At 39.4% G+C, this 17,859-nt stretch overlaps 1 protein-coding gene across 7 annotated transcripts in view; it reads right to left on the reverse strand.

Moving 5' to 3' along the window:
• Positions 1-17,859, reverse strand: part of LOC102164667 (serine/threonine-protein kinase TNNI3K) — a 279,425-nt gene that overhangs the window by 41,228 nt on the left and 220,338 nt on the right. For all 7 annotated transcript variants that reach the window (XM_021096471.1, XM_021096470.1, XM_021096473.1 and 4 more), the window contains 2 exons: positions 17,647-17,706; positions 13,980-14,149 (listed from right to left, as the gene is read on the reverse strand). In XM_021096471.1, the coding sequence (XP_020952130.1) occupies positions 13,980-14,149; positions 17,647-17,706 (230 nt within the window). The remainder of the gene's footprint in view (positions 1-13,979; positions 14,150-17,646; positions 17,707-17,859) is intronic.

Below are 17,859 nucleotides of genomic sequence, written 5' to 3' on the forward strand. Positions count from 1 at the left end.
TAATGTTTTTTGGAATTTAATTTTTTTATTATTTTTTTTTCTACTGTACAGCATGGTGACCCAGTTACCCTTACACATATGCATTCTTTTTTCTCACATTACATGTTCCATCCTAAGTGACTAGACAGAGTTAACAGTGCTACACAGCAGGATCCCATTGCCAATCCATCCTGAAGGCAACATTCTGTGTCTATTTACCCCAAGCTCCCAGTCCCTCCCTCTCCCTCCCCTTCCCCCTTGGCAACCACAGTCTATTCTCCAAGTCTATAATTTTCTTCTCTGTGGAAAGAGGAACTCTGTATGTTAATGTTAGTATTCTTGATGTCCCAGAGGTCTTTTAAACTATCCTCATTTTTTAAAATTCTTTTTTTTTTTTTTTTGTCTATGCAGCTTGCATGATTTCCACTACTCTTTCTTTCAGTACACTGATCCATTCCTCTGTATCATCTAATCTACTTTTGATTCCGTTTTTAGAGATTTTTAAATTTCAGTTATTATATTCTTCAGCTCTGGTTCTTCTTGGTATTTTCTAACTCTATATTAAACTTCTCACTGCATTTATCCATTCTTCTCCTGAGTTCATTGAACATACTTGCTTTGAATTACATTGAATTCTTTTTCAGGTAGATTGCTTATCTCCATTTTGTTTTGTTCTATTTCTGAGGCTTTGTCTTCTTTCTTTGTTTGGAACGCATTCCTCTGCCTTCTCACTTCTCCTAATTCTCTGTATTTATTTCTATCTATTAGGCAGGTCAGTAACATTTCCCCATCTTGGAGAACTGGTCCTATGTACAAGATGTCCTATGAGGCCAGCAGCACACTCTTGTCTGGGCACCAGAGCTATATGTTCTACAGATGCCTTTTATGTGGGACACTTCTGCTGTTGTGGGGCTAACTACTCTGGGTATGCTGCTAGATGGGGTTGGCCCTTTGCCCTGCTGGATGCCAGACCCTGCCTCATGCAGTGGCTGACAGCCCATTAGTGGCAGAACTGGGTTCCAGTGCACTTGATTATGTGGCCTGGAGGGTCCTTGGGCTGGTGCTAGCCTGCATCTAGGCCCACATTAATAGGCCAGTAGGAAGACTCCAAAATAATGCTTGCCAGTACTGGTGGCCTTCTGGTAGAATGAAGGCAGTAGCTGCCTTCATCTGTGTTCTCATGGGGAGTCCCAGTTACCACCTCCCTCTCCAGGAGGCTCTTGAAGACCAGCAAGTGGGTTTGATCCATCTTCATTTTAAATTACTAGGACTTGGAGTGTGTGAAATTTTGCGCATGCCATTTAAGAGTGGCATGTCTGTTTCCTATAGCCCCCTGCTGCTCCCATATGCAAGCCCCACTGGCCTTCAAAACAACACATTCTGGGCTTCATCTTCCCAGTGTAGAGCCCCTGGGCTGGGGAGCCTGCTGTGGAGCTTGGATCTCTTGCTCCTCTAGGAAAACTTCTGCAGTTATGCTTATCCTGTTTTTCGGTTATCCTGCTTATCTGAGGATGTGGTTTCTTGACTATATCATGTCACCACCCCTCCTACCTGCCTCATAGTGGCTCCTTTTTTAAATATTTTTTAGTTGTGGAAAATGTTCTCTGCTATTCTTCAGGTGTTCTCATAGAAAATTGCTCTGTAAGTAGTTGTATTGGTGTGTTTGTGGGAGGAGGTAAGCTCACAGTCTTCCTTCTCTGCCATCTGGCAACCAATTTCCCATAAATCCTATTTAAATTTATACCATATGCCACTAATAAGTCTGTGCCCCACCAGGTTTCCTTATTTTATTCTATTTTCAGTGTCTCTCCTCTTCAGTGTAGATTCATTGCCTGGAAATCAATGGCTAGTGTTCTTTTTACTCTCCAAATTCACTGTCCTTTCCAGAGATGGACAAATGGGTAACCTGGACATGTCGTATTGGTAGGGATTGCCAGTGTGGGTAACACGAGTACTTAAATCTCACCATAAAACTGTGTTTCTCCATGTTCTTGGTTCCAGTGGACCCTAACATGGAGTGAAAAATAGACTTTAGAGTCAAAATGTCTGCATTCATACATTCGAGGTACATGTACTTATAATTTAGTATGTGCCAAGCATTGTGATAGACATTAAGAACATAAAGATGAAAGATACAGTTCCTGAATTCATGGAGTATGTAGTGTGTGTCTGTGTGTGTGTGTAGGGGAGCAGTTGACAGAATTACAATTATTACAATGTAGTTTTATGCTCTGATGGGATACACACAGGATAAGATGGCAAAAACATGATGTGTATCTAGCCAGTTGGGGGTATTCTAGAAGAGATTTTGGAGTTGAACTTGGTCTTCATTGAATCTTTTATGTATTTGTGTGCTAAAGAGGTAGAGGCAAGGTGAAGAAGTTTGAAAACTGCTCTTACATGTGCTATTTGCAAGATTCTGTGGACCCATATTCAAAGAACTCTTAGAATGTGCTTGCCTTGAAGTATTTATTATGGATAATATGGGATTCAGCAATCAGAGCAATATGTGATATCTGTAAACCAATTAAGATAATGTAAGGACTCATTCAATATTTCTTTCAATGTATTTTCTTTAGTGTATTCCAAGTATAAAATTATTTCAAATGGATGTGCATCCCCTTGAATAACTTATACAACATATACATGATACTAGTAGAAAGTGAATTAAGGTAAATGAAACTTTTCTTAGAAGAGAGAATAATCTTTCCATCAAGTATAAGGTTGGAATTAGGAATGCTTATATATGCAACCTTGAAGAAGAGGCAGGATCTAAAAGTATAAAGACAGGGGAGACAACATTATAAATATACAAAAGCTAGGGGGTCTACAGAGATTGGCTTCTTAAATTTTAATACACATTCACAAATCACCTGCTAAAATCTTGTTAAAAGCAGATAATGAGCAGTAGGCTTGTGTGGGGACCTGGGAGTCTGGATTTCTAGCCAGCTCCTAGGTGATGCCAAAGCTATGGGCCACACCTTGAGTAACAAGGCCCAGTTCACATGCCTCAGAATAGATGAGAATCCTGAATCCTAGGGCAAGAAGGGACTTGCCTATGCCACATAGCTGATTAGTATGACAGCAGCCCTCTGTCTCCCACTGCCACAGCTCAGCAAGTAGAGAAAAAAGATCATAAGCTTTGGAGTCAGGCTGATCCAGGCTCAATCTTGGCCTTGCTATTTACTGGTTGCAAAGCCCTGGGCAGGTCATTTATCCTTTCTGTGCTCCAGTTTTTTTATTTGTAGAATACTGAAAAATAACTCCTAACTTGTAGAAGAGTTGTGGTAAGTGAATGATATCACTGGCATACAGAAAAATATACAATAGTGTCTGGACCCACAGTAAGTGATCCAAACACACAATGTGTCTTCTCTTGCTTTTTGGCCAGGTTCACATTGCTATTAGTGCACATGGCTTTATCGCTATTATCTCTCTCCTAGGGCCTAGACAATATTAACATCCAATGACATGCAAGGTAGGGGGAGGGCGGAGAGGCAGGCATTAACACTGGCTGGCAAATAAGTGCCTGATTAAGGCCAAAAATCAAGGATTTAATTTTTTTTGCTATCTCTTTGGAAATGGATTCAGAAGGTAAACACATTCCACTAGTGCATTTTTTGTACTTATTTGAAATTGAGGCTTTTAAAACATCTGCTCATTAGAAGAAAATAATCAGCTAATATCACAAATATTAATGGTGGATGTTTTTCATTCCACTTTGGTTAACACAGGAATCTTTTTCTTCCTGAGTCCATGTTTCTTTTTTAAGTTGCCTTAACTGCTTACCTAAATACTTGGAAAAACTCAATCTCATAGTTTTCAAGGAGATAATAAGAAAAAATAACTTGTGAAATGTTTTCTTTAACAAGAAATTTCCTGCCTCGAAAAGAAGGATGTTGCCATTTTTGCATTGTATGAGCGTTAGATTCAGTCAACCTGAAAGATGGTAAAGGTGAAAAGAAGAAAAAAAAATCTATGAGGAATTAAACCTGTTAAAGGCTGCAGAGCCATTGTAAAAGCTGCTTCAGAAATCTATTTAGAAATCATTGCTCTTGAATCTGAATCATTACAGAGACACTGGCATCACCCACTTCTTCTTACTGCAAACATAGCAACAGTTGCCATGCTAGCAAGAGATTCAGATTTGAAGCACAAGCACTGGAGTCAGGAGGGAGAGGGAGGGGCCAGAGCTGGAGTCAGGGCTGCTGAACAGAGCACAGAGCTGCCTGTACAGATTTAATTAGGCCAGTGGTTTTCCTAAGTCCCTGTGCTGTGTCCTGTCAGACATTTCAGTAGAGCACCAGCAGTCTCAAAAGCAGCATTTTCGGACCAGGTCTTACTATACCTCAGCACCAAAGGCAGGATCTGTGTGCTTTGATGAAGGCAGGAATGGGTCTGGGCCTTCGTTTTGGCTGTGAATGGAGAAAGGGCCAGGGTTTCTCTTCATTTCCAGGAAATGAAAAACTCATAAAACTCTTATCATTAGAAAGTCAGGCTATTCGTTGTCCCAATATGTCATTTCATCTAATTGAAAACTGAGAAATCTGTCACCATTTATTTAGCAGTTTGCCTCGGGCGAATCTTTGCAGGTTCTCAGTCATGTGGCTGGGAATTAGTTAATTAGTATTACAAAACGCTTGAAGAGGGAAATGCACTCTGGCTTGCCCTTTGGATTACGGGGGAGCCCATTTTAGGCTGCTAACAAGCACTGCTGAAGGATAGAAAAGAACACAAAATTACAGCATCAGAATAGCCATGGTGAGAGCTGCATCTTTCTCTCTAGAGTACATACGTTATAACCTACATTTGTCACTCACTCGCTCTTTTCATGCAAATCGTTTATGCTTGACAATAATTCAGGTCCTTAAAGCTTAAAAAAAAAAAGCTTCCAACTTTACATACGCAGGGTTCTTCTCATATCTTCACCCATTAGTCTCCTATTTTTCATCACTTCTTCTTTTGAACAGAATATTTTGTTTGATGTTCCTTCTTTTACATTTTTCATGGAGAAAGGCTGTTTCAAACTAAAGGTGGTTTTCAAGTCAAGGAAATGAAGGAAAGGATTGGCACTTTTCACATGCTCCTAACTTTAAGGCTGCAGGCCTCTGTTCAGTGCGAAGCCTCTCTCTTCAGTACCACAGTCAGGGGGGCTAAAGGCCTCGCCCATGGTTTGTCAAATGATTGCCAGGTGGCGCTAGAGAGCAAGGCAACTAGAAAAGAGCCAAGAACACAACTGCTGTAGGTCCACATTAGCCACAAAGAAGTTTTTACATAGAGTCCCATCTCATTTCAGACTAGGCTATTTCTGATTCTAATGATCTGGAGCATCTCAGCAGCATAAGATGCAGCAGGCATCAGCAATCAATTTTTAATTTTCCATCTTCCTTTCACTTTTTGTGTATATGTGTGCATACAGAAATTGTTTCCTTATTTCACTGTAGTGCTTTCTGGATATGGCACCTAGGGCTGTGGTGAAGAGGTTTTGTAAAAATATAAATAGCTGGGTATGCTTATTTTTTGACCTTTATGGAAATAGTTTTGGTTTCCTGCAAGACCCCTCTCTACTTTCTTTAATTTTTTCTTCTTTATTAGATGACATTCAGGGACACAATGAGAAGGTTTAACAAGTACTTTCACCGCCTCACACCAACATCCACAGATATATATTTTCTCTCTCAACCCCAAACCCAATGACATTAAGAAATTTTCTGCTTTTGTTAATTAGAAAAATTTATGGGCAGATTTGAGCTTAAAAAGAAAGAGATAAAAGGCAACTGACAGGCATCATGGCACTTACTTAGACTCCAGCTGCTCTCCTTTGGCTTTTATATTTTTTCCAGCACAGACCCTTAATGAGCTTGATAACTGACCTTCAGCAAGTAAGTGTCACAAAAATTATACATCCCAGAGGTGATAACTGTCCTGAGGAAAAAAAATTGTCTTTTCCTTAGATTAGACATGCAATATCTTACCCTCCTCATTATACAAACAATGTGAGCAAGGCCCACAGAACTTAAGTCAAGTGAGTTCGGTGACTCTGTCTACAAGCCCAGAAGATGTTGCTGAATTGAGGGTTAGACATTAATGTGATGCTCAGATGTACACTGTGTTCTTCTGTAAACACTATAGATGTGTTATTTTAAAGCAACAGTGTTTACACAAGTAAAAAACAGTTCAGAAAGTCAAAGATGCTGTTTACTATTTTCTTAAATTTATAAATTTAAAACTATTCTATGTAGAATCAAGTAAAAGATTCTGGGCCTTCATTGTGTTTATGAGTGAAAGGGTGGTGTTTCTCTTCATTTTCAGGATTGAAAAACTCAAGAAACCCTCATCATTGGATAGGCTTTTTGTTGCACAACAAATGTCAGCAAAAAGATTATTTTTTCAATACAGTGAATTCAATTGACTACTATAGTAGAGGGACACTTAATGAGAAAAAAGCCTGGTTTTACAAGGTACTTAATTAAAGAAAAAATCATAATAAAGCAATCTTCAAAACTGGTCCCCAAATATGTAGAAGGAAAGAGTTCATATTTTTATATGTTCTGATTAGTTTTTGCTGTTTCTAGAAATGTGGCCAGGGAGTTAGGATTGTTCCCAGGGACATGATTGAGGAAGATAAAGAGGACAGGGTTAGGCCACAGCATGCTTGTGAATAAGACAGCAGATGTGGAATTTGTGGTGTTCAGGTTAGGTCCATATCAATGTAAGCGGCTGATTATCAAGACATGTTGTGAGTAGGCATAAGCTGAGGTAAAGTTGCTAGTATCAGAGGTAGTCAGAGTGAGAAGGGAAAATTTCCTTTTAATCAAAGGCTGTATTGGCTATTGAGAGTGCACTATGTTCCATTGAACCTGGCAGAGCTTTTGAGGGAGACAGTTCAGTACTCTGGATAGCTCCCTGCTGATCATCCTCAAAGCCAAACCAGAGCTTAGAAGTTTCTGCTTCTTAAAGATAGTTCAAACATGTTGGCCAAGCATAGTCTCTACAGACAGCCTGGTGTAATGGAAACACTAACAGAGAGGCCCAGATTCAATTATTAATTACCATTTTACCATTAACACAATTTCATTCAAATTACTTATCATTTGAGTCTCTGTTTCATCTGAAAGATAGAAACCAGGAAACCTACCTTATAAGACCATTGTGAGGATTAAATGGGATAAGGTTGTGATCATCCTACCATGACCCTCCATTCATTCCACAAGTGGTAAAGGGTAAAAAATATTAATAAAAGAGAGATTGAGAAATGTGGAAAAGTCAGAAGATCTAATATACATCTAATTATAATTCCATAGAGAATAAAGAAGATGGGGTAAAGATATATTAGAAGAGGTAGTGGCTGAGAATTATCCCAAATTTATGAAAGATTTCAATATTCAGATTTTGGAGACCTAACAAATTCAAAGATAAATAAATAAAAATAAATCTAAACCTATACACAACATAGTTAAACTGTACAACACCAAAGACAAAGAGGAATTCTAACAGAATTAGAAAGGGCAGATTGAAAATAAAATAAATGACAATTAGATTCACAAATGGTATTTTTAACTGTAGCAACAACAAAGATGTGGTAAAGCATCTTAAACGTGTGGAAAAAAAATAAACACCTTAAATCCATATCCACTAAAATATCTTTCAAGAAAGAGGGAAAATAAATGTGTTTTCAGATGCTTACTTCTGACAGAGCCATGTTAAAGGAATTTTTAAAGATGCATTTGAGGAGAAGGAAAATATGAATAAGGTATAAAATGTGGGACTGTCCAACACACTGTAGGAAATTCAATACTCTGGTCCCAGCCCACTAAACTTCAATGGCACCTCCCTAGTCACTGGGATTACCAAAAAATGCCCCCCCCCCCCCATGGTTCCCAAAACCCCAGGGCATTCTTTGAGAAGATAGGTGTTGGTATGTATCACTCTCTGTCTATAACAACCGGAGTGTTTGATGTTCAGCAGGAGGTAAAAATGGAAATGTGTATCACTGGTCATTTTGGAATCCAGGATGACATCACTTAATTTTTGAGACACAGTGGCATTATTAGTGATTTTAACTTAGGGTACTGATATTATTGGAGGTGTACACAAGGAAGATTATGCAGGCAGTCAAGGGGTAAGTGGTTTAGGGCATGGGAAAGCTAGGACAGGAGGGAGAGAAGTTAAAGACATTACAAAGGAAGCAGTACAGCCAAGTTTGGACAAACGGACTAGAGGTTAACTGTGTGTCGGGGGCATGGGGAGAGAGAGAGTTGGAACCATGGATTGTTCGAAATCACAAGAAAACTCATGAACAAGAAAGAAGCAAGGCAGGAGGAGTTTGAAGTGGTCATGAGCAGAGTGTTGGAACTGCTGACTGAGGTGAGCTGGCAAGAGAAATAAATTGGAGATGAAAAAAGGGATTGAAAGAAAAGCGAACATTTAAGGAACCTAAGGGAGGTTTTCGTACAATGAAGCACATAGGAGAGGACTACGTGGGAGTATTTCTTTCGGTGGTAGAAGGAGACTCCACGCTATCCTGCTCCATAATGATAACAGGACACAACCTCCTCACTGCTCTTTTTTTCATCCTCCTAGGAATATCAGTTTCCTGGTGCTATCATCTTACACAATTGCTGCATTCTGGAAAACTATGTGTGAATTAAAATTTTATACCTTATATCCAACTTTCATAAGTTGAATTGCATTCTAAGGGCACTAGACAAGCTTTCTATTTAAAGGAACTCTTTGATGGACCCTTTTGTAATGTGAAAAATTAATTCCAGATGAATCTGTTTCACAGTTCCAATCTCTGGTTCTCTGCTTCTCTTCTCCTGGACAGCTAACTAGGTCAGAGCATTCTATTCTCAGAGCCCAGCACCACACAAACACTAATTGGTTTTCACATCTGAAAGGTTGTGTATCACTTTGTCATTTCTAAATTTACATGATGCAATCCATGTACAAGATGGGAGATTTCATACCCTGTGGGAGGAGCAAGTGCCACATGCTTAGTTTTCCAAATATATCTACAGACGCAAAATATTTTAGAAGAAGCAGAACTTAAGGAGTGCCTTCCTCAAATTCAGATTTCTTCAATTTAGGGTTTCAATAGGAATTAATGGATGTCTATTACCTGTGGAGAAAATATCTGACACAGGTTCTCACCTTGACACATATTTTATAAAGGAAAAGAATAATTAAAAACAAATGTGGAAACAAACAACAATCAAAACGCCCACCAAATCCAGAATTACAAAACTACATGTTGTAAACTTCAGAACCTCAGAATTGAAAACATAAATGCACCATTTTTAAGACATTGCTAAGAGCTCCGAGACCCTAAATTGGGAGCACACATTAGTTCAGGACTACAGGCCAAATCTTGTTGCCACTTAAACAAAGAATGCTGGGCTAAAAATTATACCTGTGCAACTGTAATTCATTGGTGAGAATACCTCTTGAATCAGAAGGTGCTAGCACCTTGGAAGGACTTCTTGGAGAGACCACACAGGAAATCAGCTTTCCAAATGGCCTCTTTGGTCACAGCTGCTGTTTCACCTCAGCTCTCTTGTTCCTTTTTTGTTTATCCCATCAGTTGCACAAGGTTAGGCAGGTTAGGTAGGTTACAGCATTCACTTTTGGCATGCTTCTCACACTTGGATGTCTATTGGGCTTGCTTGGGAAACTTTAAGAGATTCTGACATCTGGGGGCCACCCCCATGGATTTTGGTTTAATTGGTCCTGGGCATTGATACCTGTAAAAGTTCCCCAGGTGATTCTAATGTGCAGCCAACATGCCACTGAATTCCACACTGTTAAACTCATGACCTTGCTGGATCTTTGACTCTTTGACTTGAAGAATCTATTGATCTCTGGCGTTTGCTCTGTCTTTCACACACACATGCTGAAAAGACAAGCTTGAGAGGAGCAGCTGAATTCTTTCCCTGACCAACTTCCAGAAAAAGGTGGAAGAAGTCCAGCAAATACAAGTATTGGTAACATATATCAAACTGTTGAAGAGTGACACCTCTGGTGCCAGAGAAATTCAGAAAGCATAGGAGAGTCCTGGATGAGAATTCCAGTTCTGCCTCCATAAACTTAGTAAAGCTGCTTACCCTTTCTGAGCCTCAGTTTCCTCATCTTTTAAAACCAGAATATCTACTTTCTAAGGTTTAAATGACTACTAAAAGTGCCTAAAATAGTGCTCAGTATGCAGTAGAAGTGCAATAATAGCTATTTAAATGGAAAAAAAAGAGAAAATAAAGCATATTTGGCAATTATGCTCCAAATTCATAATTGCAATTTTTGAGCCAATTTAATTCTTTCTCTACAGAACAAATATTTATTACATATTGAATTCATTCCAATCTTATTGCTAGCTAGAGATACAAGTACAAATAAAATAGACACGATCCCTATCTTGGTGGATCTTACAACTTAGCTAAATAATTTACTTATTTTTGGAGTTGATTTTAAGCAATCCAAAGATTGAGCTTACTAGAAGGGTGGGACAACTACACACTGACCATCAATGCACCTGCACAGCAAATACTCAGGGTATGCTAGGCTTTTAAGAGAATTTTGTACCAAGCAGACATGAGAGCTCCATAACTGTCGCAAAGGGCCAGGGAGGTGTAAAAAACCTTATAAGAATAGCAAAGGGAGCATCTCAAAAAACCTGAGGATTTTTTCCCATCCTACTTGGGCAGTTTTAAGAGTAGTGGTGTGCTTTCTGGGTTCTTGAAGGCCACAGAAGCTGTGTTCCCTCCACCTCTAACTCACCCAACTGGTAATCCCATTATGTCTTACATGTTATGGGGCTGCCTATGCACTGTAAGTTGTGTGACTCACTTACACTATAGGAACCCATATCCTTTGCTTGGGTGTGTTGGAATTTTTCAGCCAATCACTAACGCCTTGACAATACTGCCTCTCCCAATAAAAATCCTAAGAGCTGATTTTATTATCTGTATTTTACATATAAGACCTATGTTCCTTGCCCTAGGTCACTAAGCTGGTAAGTGGCAAAGCCAAGACAGAACCTCAGATCTGTCTGACTCCACAGCTCATTCTCCTAATCTCTGCCTTCAAATGGACAAACCTTGGGTGACTATGCTTTGGAGATGTCAAAATTTGGCTGCTCAGAGAATTAATGCTAAAACCACAAGTAAAGAAGAAGAAGAGCAGATGGAACTAGAAGATGATTCTGTGTCTGAATCCAGTCCAGTCGTGGCCTGTGAGCCCCTTATGAAATTATGGGAGAGATTAGAATCCAATAAAGAATTGTGTCCAGTTTGTCTTGCTATCAATCAAACTTGCTGATACTTCATGACATTCCATAAAGTCTTCATGATTCAGATTCTCTTCGCTTCATAGCTGTAACTGTAACTCTTTTGTCAGACCAGGAATATAATAACTATGGCTAAAAAGACAATGGTAGAGATTTGGAGATGGTATGTGATCCTTGCTAACTCCAGATAATCTTTCCCCACCTTCAAGATGAAAACGTTTACTCTGACGACAGAATACTTGAGTGTGTATATGTGCATATGTGTGTGTGTAAGGGTACATGTGTAATGGCTCATGTGCAAATGCTCTGGAGAGCGTGTGGAAGGACAGAGAGTATAAGCCAGGCTTTTCTGACCTTCCATGGGTTGCAGCGTGCACTTTGTAGGGAATCAATCAAGCTCACAGTGACTGCCTTTTTTGCTCCCCATCTAGGGTAGGCACTTGGCAACCATGTTTACCTACATGATATATGACCCCACCTCCACTCCAACCACATTTGTTTAGACCAGAAGTAGCCACATGATCCAAAGGGATCAATCCCACTTTCCCTCATAGCAAAGAGCACTTATTCCTAATTCATTATACTTTTCGTATTTATATCTTTTGTCATATGACTTTGTAGGACCTCCCACTAGAGGCTGAGTATATTTTCTCTCCCTACCCATGTTGGACTCAACTATGTGACTTACCCAAGGAATATCATAGGATGCAGTTTGAGCAAAGGCGTTAAATGTGTGTGAAGTTCAGCTTGTCCTTTTGATTCCTAGCCTTTGCCCATGAGAAGAACAAGCCTCAGGGAGCTGTTGGCCCAAGGAGGGGGAGGGACATGTGGAGCAGACTTGGATACAGCCTGCAGCTGAGAGTCAAGCCCACCTGAAACTAGCTTGCAGACTCATTAGCAAGAAATAAGTACTTATGGTTGTGTATCCTTGAGTTTTGGTGTGGGTTTTATACAGAATTATTATGGCAATAGATGACTGATATAGCTCTCCTCGAAATTTTACAATTAAATTGAGAGACAAAGAAATTATTGGGAATTGGGAGGTGTAAACGGCAGAATTTGCTATGGAAAAAGGCTGAATTCCTTGTCCCTCTTTTTCTGACTTGCCCCTTTGCTTAAATTTGTTGTGGTTTTTTTTTTTTTTTTTTTTTTTTTTTTTCATTGAGATAAGTTTAACATAACATAAATTTAACCATTTTAAAGTGAAAAATCCAGAGCTCCTGTTGTGGCTCAGTGGTTGGCGAGTCTGGTTGGGAACCACGAGGTTGTGGGTTCGATCCCTGGCCTTGCTCAGTGGGTTGGGGATCTGGCGTTGCCGTGAGCTATGGTGTAGGTTGCAGATGCAGCTTGGATCCCGCGTTGCTGTGGCTCTGGTGTGGGCCGGCGGCTGTGGCTCTGATTCAACACCTAGCCTGGGAGCCTCCATGTGCCGAGGGAGCCGCCCAAGAAATGGCAAAAAGACCAAAAAAAAAAAAAGTGAAAAATCCAGTGGCATTTACTACATTCACACTATTTTGCAACCACCACTTCCATGCAATTCCAAAGTATTTTCCTTCCCCCCAGATAAAACCCTGTTCCATTAAGTAGTTACTTCCAATTTCTCCTCCCCTACTTAGCCTTTTGCAACCACTGATCAACTTTTCGTTTTTACGGATTTATCTATTGCTGTGGACTGAATTGTGTTCCCCTCCCTCTAATTTCCTGTGTTGAAGCCCTAACCCTTATGTGACTATATTGGAGATAGGGTCTATAAGGAGGTGATTAAGGTTAAATGAGGTCAGAAGAGTGAAGCCCTCCATCTGATAGAAGATTAAAAGACTCCAGAACTCTCTCTGCCATGTCAGGGTAGAGTGAGAAGGAAAACTGGCCATATGTAAGTCAGGAAAACTGGCCATCTCTAAGTCCCACCAGAACCCAACCGTGCTGGTAGGTACCCTGATCTCAGGCTGGTACTTTCAGCTTCCACAGTGAGAAAGTAAATTTCCATTGTTTAAACTATTCAATCTATGGTATTTTGTTATAGCAGCACAAACTGACTAATACACCTATTCTGGATATTCATATTAGTAAGATTATACAATATATGATCTTTGTCCCTCGCTTCTTTCATTTAGCATGTTTTCAAGGTTCATCCATGTTGTAGCATGTATCAGTACATCATTCCTTCTATGGCTGAATAATACTCTATTTTATGGATACCACCCTTTTAATCTATTTATTTGTTGATGGATATTTGGATTGCTTCCACCTTTAGCTACTGTGAATAGTGCCACTATAAACGCTTGAATACAAGTATTTGTTTGAATATCTGTTTTCAGTTCTTTTGGGCATATATAGGGAAGGAAGGAACTGCTGAGTCTTATAGTAATTCTCAGAATGCTGAATTTTTGGTGCTTCAGAGCTCTTTCTTGATTCTCACACAAATAATTCTTCCTTGAATTCTATAAGAAAATCCCAGGATATTTTTAAAAAGTCCTTTTGTTGCTGCAGCTAGACAATTCTTGCTTAAGCAACAATCAACCCGAAGCTTAGAGAACCTAAATTAATAGAAGATGAAATTTTAATTTTTGGTCAAAATATTGGAAGCAAAACAGGCTCAAAGTTCCTCTTTCAAAGCTTGCCACAGGGTGGTAAATCCCCTGTTGACACTAATCAAGCCAGGTGACCCGCTTGATGAGATTCTGGAAGCTGACTTGACTGTGTTACTTAAATTACCACTTACCTCTGGGACCAGGCAGCATAGGACCTTGCATTGAGAGCATATTCCAACTCAAAACGATTCCGTAAAGCGGCCACGTGGCTCCGGCCAGGCCCTCCCCGGCTCACCAGACAATCAGAAGAAGAGGAAGGTGAGAGAGACCCACTGCTGTTACTTGATGCAGGAGACATAAGCTGAGTGAAGGAGGGCAATTTTAATCATTTAACAAATCCAACAGGCTTCAAGCCACGGTATATATAGTATGTAGTTTTATTTTACCTTTATATTCTAAGATTGCTCATATTTTATTTTTATTTTTTATTTTTTGCTTTGTAGGGCTGCACCCGTGGCATAGGAGGTTCCCAGGCTAGGGATCGAATAGGAGCTATAGCTGCTGGCCTACACCATAGGCACAGCAAGATGGGATCTGAGCCGCATCTGTGACCCACACCACAGCTCGTGGCAATGCCAGATCCTTAACCGACTGAGCAAGGCCAGGAATCGAAGCTGCATCCTCATGGATGCTAGCTAGTCAGATTCGTTTCCACTAAGCTACGATGGGAACTCCAGGATTGCTCATATTTTAATTTCTATTCATCTCAGCTAGCTTCTGGCTTTTCCTTTCAGCTTCTGATGGCAACACCTGGCTAGCTTAATTTACTTTTTTTTTTTTTTTGACCCAGTTCTATGCTGAGAGCTGGCTCATAAAACTTATGCCTATTTTTTCAGAAAACACAGTAGGCTCAAATCAGATTCATAAAATAGAAAGTTATTGTTTAATGGTTAAATGATTCTCTACATTTTTCACTACGGTGGTAAGATTCATGGCAGAGTTCCTTTAAACTATAGCTTACAATTATTCCCTTTACATGAAATTATCCCCTTTACATAAAACGGATTTGCACATTTTTCTAATAATATATCCATTTTATAAGATGATGGATGCTTTAATGTCTAAAAAGCATGAGGACTAAATAGAGTTGTAAGGGAATTTTTAAAAGTAGTTATGAATACTTAAGTATAGTTAGAAAGTAGAAGTCTGAGGGAAGAAAAATAAGAGAGTAGTTTTCTTGAATTTTTGACAACCTTGCTGTTTATACACTCTACCTAATGCAACCAAGATATTAGTGCTTTGACATTATACTTTCATAGGACATGTAGACAGTAGACTTTGGTTTAAAAAACACAATATATGTAAATTCTAGGTTCTATACAGTAGCCAAGATATTTCTAAAGGAAGTTCTGGGAATCATATGATGTCAGTGTGGAAATGATCCTTCAAACTCTTCAATGATCTAATCTCTTCTGTGTTTCCTTTTCAAGTCAGCTGTGCAGTCTAGTGGGGAACCTCCAGTGATGGGCAACTCACTACTTCTGGATCCATTTATCTTAGGGCAGCTCTGACCATTGGTAGGTTTTTCTTCACAATAAACTAGGTCTGTTATTGTACTTCATTTCCATCTGTTAGCCCACTAAGACCTAGGCCAATTCCCTTCCCACCAGACAGTTCTTCAGATGTGTAAAAACAGTTGTTGGACGAATCCTAATTTTGTCTTCTCTGGGATAAGTATCCATGGCTTTCCCTAATTGGTTCTCACATACATGATTTTCAACCCAGTCACCATTCTGATCACTCTTCCTTAAATTTGTGTTCCAGGTTTAATGACTCCTTTAAAAGGAGATAACTGGGTACCATTTTGTTTGCCCATCTCAGGAGAGAGAGGAATGATTATATTCTTTATTCTGATGCAAGACAGGTATTTCATATTCTAACTTCCCAAAAGCTTATGACCCACTAACCTTTATGATGCTCCTAAATTATATCTCTACCATGTGATTCTTCTACTAATTGTTTTTTTGACTCTGGTGCATGGTAATGTATTTGTTCTCGTAAAATGTATTCTTATTCGACATGTCCTACTGCTTTAACTCCAAATATTCTAGAATCCTTCTTGCAAGTATTTGCTGTCTCTCTCAACTTTATTATATCTGCAAATGTGATGAGCAGAGGCTTCTTGACCTTGATCTAAACCATGGACTAAAAAGTTGAAGAGTGGAGGGGAAAGAGCCTTATGGAACTCCACAACTTAAGCACCTTAAAGCTGATTCTAGTCCATTCATTAGTGCAACCTAGCCCAGCAAATTCTCTCTGCATGTCTGTCACCCATATGTATTTTTTCCACTAGGGGAGAGCGTGCTGAGTGGCTTGGTCAATGTAAAAAGACCAGCTAGTTTAGCAGATCCTTCCATTGTTCCTGTTTCTGGAAGTCTCTCTCTGATCTAATTGCACATATCCCAGGCTTGGTACAGCCTTGCTCTGTCAAACATAAGGGTTCAAAGTGAGAAGATACTTGAAACTCAAGCCTTAAAAGCCTTTCTCAACATCCCAGATCTCTGACAGATGCTCTTGTTGGTAGGGGCTGCTGTAGCCCCAACCACATATACTTCTACTTCTCTCCACTTTGTATGTTTCAGGGCTGAAGAGAAGAGAAAGGAAGTTTTGTGTCAAAGACTAAAGCTTCCTCTTTATAAATTTCAGTAAAGAGTCCTGAGACAGAGCCACTCACTGCAGACTGTGATTGCAGACCTGCAAGGGTTTCTACAAGATTAGGTTCCAGTCACTCTTAGTCAAGATTGAAGGAAAGAAAACTTTTCTTGGATGGCTCCACTTTGGGGATCTCAGGTTGATGCTATTTTCCTCCACTTTTGCCCCTTCCATTCATACATCTGCTTATAGGTGAGCCTGTGTGTGATGCTGTCCTGTCCATCTCCCTCTCCTCAGCACTCATTTGCATGTGGGAATATATGATTATTTTTGAATTAGTGCTCATGTTTCAGTTCCCTTGCCTATTTTCAAATGCTACCTCCTGAACAGGTGTATAGAAAATTAAGGCAATTATAGAGAAAATTAAAGCAAACAGCTCCTTGATATTAAGGGAAGACAATTCCATTAGCCTCATTACCAGCACATATCACTTTATGCAATGTAGTGTGGTATAAAAGCAATGCCTCCCAATTAATTTACGCACTAATCTTAGTGATAATTTTTTCTGTTCTTACTGGACATATGGACAATGGTGTAATATTTTAGCTTACATTTCATTGTATGTAGGAAGTTTTGTATAGAAAAAATGATTTAAATAATTACCGTCTAACATATTTATTATATTTTCAAATTTTTATATATCAGCTTGCTTGACTGATTATTTGTTGGAAGGGCCCAAATTCACTCTGAATTTGCCTTTATCCCTATAGATGCAGTCCGTTCTGCTCTGCCTGTTAATTATAACAGGGTAAAAATATGAATGCAGTTATGGACCCTCACATTTTGTTTCTTTCTTTCCATAAGCACCATCTTAACTACATTCCTCAATATCTTCTGCTGTGCAAGCCTTTTTTTTTTTTTTTTTGTCTTTTTAGGGCTGCACCCATGGTATATGGAAGTTCCTAGGCTAGGGGCTGAATTGGACTGTAGCTGCCGGCCACAGCCACAGCCATGCGGGATCCAAGCCATGTCTGAGACCTACATACATCACAGCTCATGGCAACACTGGATCCTTAACCCACTGAACAAGGCCTGGGAAAGAATCCTTATCCTCATGGATACCAGTTGGATTAATTACCGCTGAGCCACTATGGGTAACTCCTCAAGCCTTTTAAATGGACATATTTCAGAAGCTAAAGTTCTTACCTCTATGTTGCAGAGACACTCTTCTAACTTGGTAACAACTTCAGAAAATTCAGGTCTTCCCTGTAAATAAAGAAAAGACATTTTTCCCCAGAGAAGAAAAGGGAGGCAACTCTCTTGGATTTTAAAACTGGATATTTGCATTTGCAAAGAATGAGATTAACAATAAAGTATATTTTTATTTAAAATACACTTGTATTGAAGTGTTAATTGAAT

Source organism: Sus scrofa, chromosome 6 (genome assembly GCF_000003025.6).
Source record: "Sus scrofa isolate TJ Tabasco breed Duroc chromosome 6, Sscrofa11.1, whole genome shotgun sequence".
Taxonomy (NCBI): Eukaryota; Metazoa; Chordata; class Mammalia; order Artiodactyla; family Suidae; genus Sus; species Sus scrofa.